This window comes from Bison bison, unplaced genomic scaffold (assembly GCF_000754665.1).
Source record: "Bison bison bison isolate TAMUID 2011002044 unplaced genomic scaffold, Bison_UMD1.0 scf7180017864363, whole genome shotgun sequence".
Lineage (NCBI taxonomy): Eukaryota > Metazoa > Chordata > Mammalia > Artiodactyla > Bovidae > Bison > Bison bison.
The window spans coordinates 122,890-129,309 of record NW_011494935.1 but is presented as its reverse complement, the minus strand read 5'-3'; the positions used below and the strand labels follow the sequence as shown (position 1 = coordinate 129,309).

At 44.9% G+C, this 6,420-nt stretch overlaps 1 protein-coding gene across 1 annotated transcript in view; it reads left to right on the top strand.

Annotated features, from left to right (window-relative positions):
• TIMD4 (T-cell immunoglobulin and mucin domain containing 4) overlaps positions 1-6,420 on the top strand; it is a 31,069-nt gene that overhangs the window by 3,521 nt on the left and 21,128 nt on the right. The window contains exons 2-3 of the mRNA XM_010855272.1: positions 1,654-1,995; positions 5,081-5,362. Of these exons, the coding sequence (XP_010853574.1) occupies positions 1,654-1,995; positions 5,081-5,362 (624 nt within the window). The remainder of the gene's footprint in view (positions 1-1,653; positions 1,996-5,080; positions 5,363-6,420) is intronic.

The following is a 6,420-nucleotide window of genomic DNA, read 5'->3' as shown; positions in this document are numbered from 1 at the left end:
GGGCAAAATGGGCTTCTACAGCATTTACAATGTGTGGAATATCTACTGTGGCGAGGTAAAGAGACGACAGGTTCAGAGAAGGTCCCAGGCAGGTCTGAATTTACAATGACCTTTCATCCTGAGAGCAAACTTTGGAAAACCCAGCATGCACATCCTTTGGCTTTCTACCTGGGCCACTGTTAGGACTCATGCTCATCTTCTCTCAGATAAGGATAGCTGGAAGTTGCTGACTGCTGTGCCAGGGAGGAACACAGTGCTGCTGGCCATGTCTTACACAATTCAGCTGTCGGGGTTAACAGAGTTAGTGAATGGAGAGTCTTACAGGAGGGCACCTTGAAGAAAACAATGAGCAGAGATCAAGGTACCCAAGAAGGAGCAGGATGTCATCCTGATGATCTGGAGCTATGGCCTGCCTGGCTGTCCCTTCAATAGCTTGGTTTGATTGAGAACAATCACTGATGATCAATTAAACCAAAGGGCTTAATATTTGCAGCAGTGGAAAAGTTTCGTAGATTCTCACAGATGGAAGTTATCTTAGAAAAGGCACAGAGTGAGTGTTCAGTGACCTTGGTTGTCATTTGACCTTGACCTTGGTTGTACATTACCATGGGCCTCAGTCTTGAGATTCTGACTCAGGTTGGGCAAGATAACAAGTATTTTTAACAAGCTCCACAGGCCATGCTGATGATCAGCTGAAATTGGGAAACACAGATATTGCATTTCTAAAATGGTAATATATTCCATTACATATAGCTAACATGATCAACATAATCTTCTAGCACCTTTAAGTCACATTTGCCATTCTAAAGAATTCCTATGATTCCTCTCCAGTTCTAACTTAAAAAAAAAATCCACAAGCTTCCACCTTATTTCATATTCTCTAACAACAAACACATGGTCAAGAGCAATTAATTTCTGAGCAAACTCCAGGAGATAGTGAAAGACAAGGAAGCCTGGCATGCTGCAGTCCATGGGGTCACAAAGAGTTAAACACAACTTAGTGACCAAACAACAACAGCCTGTTTCCCTGCCATAGTACACTCTGGGGTCAAAGACAGCGGGAGACCCATTTGAGGCATTCATGTCAGTAGTATATGATCACTGCCTATTGACATACACTGGGTAGAATGCTACTTACACCTGTTTATATGAGAGTACAGTTAGATTGACTTTACTTTAACTTTTCACTTTCATGCATTGGAGAAGGAAATGGCAACCCACTCCAGTGTTGCCTGGAGAATCCCAGGGATGGGGGAGCCTGGTGGGCTGCCATCTATGGGGTCGAACAGAGTTGGACACGATTGAAGCGACTTAGCAGCAGCAGTTAGATTGAAGGGTCAGAATTTTCCACTGGAGAATTTGTTTTACTGAATGGTACTCAAGGTCAGCAAATCTGCAAATTAGCAAATTAATCAGCAAATCTGCAGCAGAAATGGGTTCAGACTCATGTAGTCAGCTGCTCCCACTTGAGGGATAGCAGAGTGTGAAGTTAGGAGCTTAGTGGCAGCAAAGGACAGGCCAGAATTTGGGCTAAAGAAACATACAATACAACCTTCTTCATCTTCCTGGAAGCATCTGCATGCATGATCCCTGTGGAGCATATTTGAGAGATTTCAATACCTCACAACTTAATTTTCTCATCTTTCCTCACAGCTCCGGCAGCATCACAGACTGTTGTGAGAGCATTTTTGGGTCAGCCAGTGACTTTGCCGTGTACATACTCATCCTGGTCTCCGAATAGTAATAGCATGTGCTGGGGCAGAGGCCAGTGTCCCAAGTCCAAATGCAATGACGAGCTTCTCTACACTGATGGGACAAAGGTGGTCTCAAGCAAGTCACCAAAATACCAACTTCGGGGGATTATCCAGAGAGGGGATGTCTCCTTGACCATCATGGACACCAATGAAGGTGACCAGAATGTGTACTGCTGTCGCATAGAGGTGCCTGGCTGGTTCAATGATGTGAAGAGGAATATCCGCCTGGATCTGAGGAGAGGTGAGCACACAGAGGTTGTGTCTGTGGGTGGAGAAGTTCGTGTTGGGTCATGGAGTCAGAGGGTGGTGGCAGAGAGACTAAGCTGCTTAAGCAGTGAGTGGACAGATTAAACCTGAGATGTGTTTGTGTCTAGAGGAGCCACAGTCTGGAGCAATTGCCTGTGGGAGCTGAGGAACCCACAGAAATGAATGAAAGGGTAGAGGGTGAGGAGTAGGGCGTGGGGAAAAGAACCAGTGAAATTCAAGGTCAATATGAAGAGGGCAGCTGCTTCTTGCCTAGGGAACTGAAGAAATTTGGGCCCAGGGCTTTCAGAGCTGCCAGTTTTTATGTGAACTGTATTGATTTTTGCATGTTGGCAAAGACCACAAAACTTTTACAAACACTGAGTGAACAAAATACAATGTTTTGTTCATGCATTGCTGTTGCTGCTAAGTCGCTTCAGTCGTGTCTGACTCTGTGCGACCCTATAGATGGCAGCCCACCAGGCTCCCCCGTCCCTGGGATTCTCCAGGCAAGAACACTGGAGTGGGTTGCCATTTCCTTCTCCAATGCATGAGAGTGAAAAGTGAAAGTGAAGTTGCTCAGTTGTGTCCGACTCCCAGTGACCCCATGGACTGCAGCCTACCAGGCTCCTCCATCCATAGAATTTTCCAGGCAAGAATACTGTGTTTATGCATTAGCTTCATCCATAAACCAACAGTGGGCTACTTCCAGTGAGGGGAAAGGGCAGGAGATTTGGAGACAATCATAAATAGCAGTTTTCAGCTGGTTTTTCCTTCTGCTACTATCAGCTGCTTTTGATGAAATTTGAAATATGGCAAAACTCCTAAAGATTTGAGCTGCATGCATGCATGCAGGGTCTATGGTTCAATTACATAAACAATAATCACCATTTCTGCTAGTCTGGAATGGAGCCTCTCAAAGGCAGCTCTGTGCTTAGCCCGCACCAAGGACCAAGGATTCTTGGGCTCTGTTCTTAATTGGACTGGCATCTCAGAAGGCAAGGTCTCACTAGCCATATGCATAAGAAGTTTCTCAGGTGACTCTCATGGGCTCTAAAATTTGAGAAGAACTGATGTGGATGCTTCTAGTTAGAGAAATTTGATAAGCATTAGTGTATTTTTCTCCCAAAGCAACTTTGTGAGATAGAAGGTATTATTTGGATTTGTTGAAGATAAATGATGCCAATCCAAGTCTTTGCTTTTCAAACCTGATATAACCAGGTATTAATATTATTTTATAAAATACTGGTTGACCTCAATACTCTACGACATCATTTCTCAGCTCACTTGAAACTAATGATGTCTTTCTGGTCCATTAGAGTTAATGGAAATTTGGCATATTTAAGAAAGGGTGGTATGTGCAGAATATCTGTTGCTAATGAACCCAAATTCAGATGTTTAGCAGGTGAGCAGTTTTGGCATGAATCAATCTTTACACTCTGAAATCATTTGTTTTAGATCTTGAGTTTTATTGTGGAAAGAACACCTAGAATAAGGTCTGTTCCCTTCACAGATTTTCAAGTGTACCATAAACAATTGTTAACGTGAGTACAATGTGTGCAGCAAATTTCTAGAGCTTATTCACCTTGCTTGACTGAAATGTTATGCTTGGGTTTCCTTTTGATGCAATCATTTATGCCATATTTTTGCAACATCTACTAGGTAGATCTACTGTAGATCTACTAGGAACATCTACTAATACCATGATAGGTATTAGATTTGTAGAAGAGAACAACATAAATTCCAACTTTTCTCTTGTGGAGATTACAATGTACTAGGAGAAGCAGACATTATACAACAATCAACAAATAAATGTGTCTTTAGGAAACGCTACAAAGTCTGTGGTCAAGTCAGTCAGTTCAGTTCAGTTGCTCAGTCCTGTCTGACTCTTTGCAACCCCGTGAATCTTAGCACGCCAGGCCTCCCTGTCCATCACCAACACCCAGAGTTCACTCAGACTCACGTCCATTGAGTTGGTGATGCCATCCAGCCATCTCATCCTCTGTTGTCCCCTTCTCCTCCTGCCCCCAATCCCTCCCAGCATCAGAGTCTTTTCCAATGAGTCAACTCTTCGCATGAGGTGGCCAAAGTACTGGAGTTTCAGCTTTAGCATCATTCCTTCCAAAGAAATCACAGGGCCAATCTCCTTCAGAATGGACTGGTTGGATCTCCTTCCAGTCCAAAGGACTCTCAAGAGTCTTCTCCAACACCACAGTTCAAAAGCATCAATTCTTTAGCATTCAGCTTTCTTCACAGTCCAACTCTCACATCCATACATGACCACTGGAAAAACCATAGCCTTGACTAGACTAACCTTTGTTGGCAAAGTAATGTCTCTGCTTTTCAATATGCTATCTAGGTTGGTCATAACTTTTCTTCCAAGGAGTAAGCGTCTTTTAATTTCATGGCTGCAGTCACCATCTGCAGTGATTTTGGAGCCCCAAAAATAAAGTCTGATACTGTTTCCCTATCTATTTCCCATGAAGTGATGGGACCAGATGTGGTCAAGTATGAGTGTGCAAAAAACATTGTTATTGTAGACTGCGGATGACCTCTTTGCAGAAGTGACCTTTTAGCTGAGACATGAGCTTTAAAGAAGAGTCAGTCTAAGGAAGAGAGGGACTAGGAAGCAGTCAGTACAAAGTTCCTCCAGAGGGAAGGTCAGTAATATAGTTTAAGAACCGAAGAAAGGCCTGTGGGCAAGGGAATGTGAGAATAGAGTGGAGGCATGGGGTTGGAAAGAAAGATCCAGATCAAGTGGGACCCTGTGGGTGGGGTTAGGGATTGGATCTTCACCAGAAGGGCAAGGAGAACCCAGTTAAAACAAAGTTTTAAGTTGGAGACTGACATAATTTGGTTTGTCATTGTCAAAGATTACTCTAGCTAGGGTGTAAAAAATAGGTTGGAAAGGCCAAGCGTAGAGTTTAGAATCCCACTTTTCCTAGGCATTTTGATGGTCCAGGCTCATGGACCAGGTGAGGCTATAGAAACACAGACAAAGGGATGGATGCCAGCAACACCTGTGGCGTTTCCCTCTTCCTCCGTCTCCACTTGGTACCAGACATATCGTGTATTGGTTACAGCCCCCACAACTACGCCCTCGACAACCACCCGCCGCCCAACCACAACCACCACCACCACCGTCGCCACCACCACTGCCATGACAACAGCCACAGCCGTGCTTCCAACAACAGTCGTGACCACCTCTGACCTCACGTCCACACCACCACTTCAGATGAGAACTACAGCTGCGCTCACAACCACGGCCTCCATGTGCCCTCTGACAACACTGAGCTCCCTTCTGGAGGAAGACACGATACTGCTGACCCTTGAGCCTTCCACTGAGGGGCCCACCCTCACGGCAGGGACTTGGCTCAACTGGGCATTCTTTCCCTTCTGCTGCTCAGGTGTACCTTGGGTCCCTTGGCAAAGGGTTCTCCTACTGAATGGGGCAGCTCAGCAACTTGCTCTAGAGTCTGTGAGTATGTGTGTGTGTGTGTGCGTGCGCGCGCGCGCGTGTGTGTGCATGTGCGTGTGCATGTGTGTGCATGTGTGTGTGTGCGCGCGCGTGCATGTGTGTGTGCGTGTGTGTGTGTACATATGTGTGCGCGCGTGCATGTGTGGGTGCGTGTGTGTGTGTACATATGTGTGTGCGTGTGCATGTGTGTGTGTGTGTGTGTGTGAGTTTGTCAGGGCTGGGCACCACAGACTGGGCATTTTAAACAACAAAAGTTTATTTCTCACAATTCTGGAGGCTAGAAGTCTGAGACTAAGGGGTCAGCAGGGTTGGTTTCTTCCGAGGTCTTTCTCCCTGATGGCTGTCTTCTCGCTTGGTACTCACATCCTCTTTCTCCTTTGTGTATCTGTGTCCTGATCTCCTCTTTATGTGAGAACATCAGTCATATTTGAGTAGGGCTGTCCACATAGTATCACTTTTACTTGTTTAAAGGCTCTATCTCCAAATATAGTCATGTTCTGAGTTACTGGAAATTAGGGCTTTAAATATGAATTTACAAGCAGGCGTGGGAGTGAGGCGGAGGTCAGAATTCATCCCATAACTCTGTGTGTGCATGTGTGTGTGTGTGTGGGGGGTGTAGTTTCATTAAATTGTTCCTTTTCATTGTTTTATGGTTTCCTTTTTTGTTCCTATTTTTTTCCTTTGTGTTTTTGAAAAATCATCATTTTTAGTTCTCAACTTGACCTTCTAGGAGTACAGATACTTAGTAAAGAACCAGGAAATGTCACCCTGGGTCAAAGACCAGTTCCATCCTGCCAGGGCTCAACTGTCTACTTAGGCATTAGAGGAAAGACCTCCAGATGCCTTAAAATATTCCTTGATGGTGAACTTCCTTCCTTCCTTCCTTCCTTTCTCTCTTCTGTCTTCTCCTCCCCTCTTTCTCCCTTTCTCTTCCTCCCTCCCACC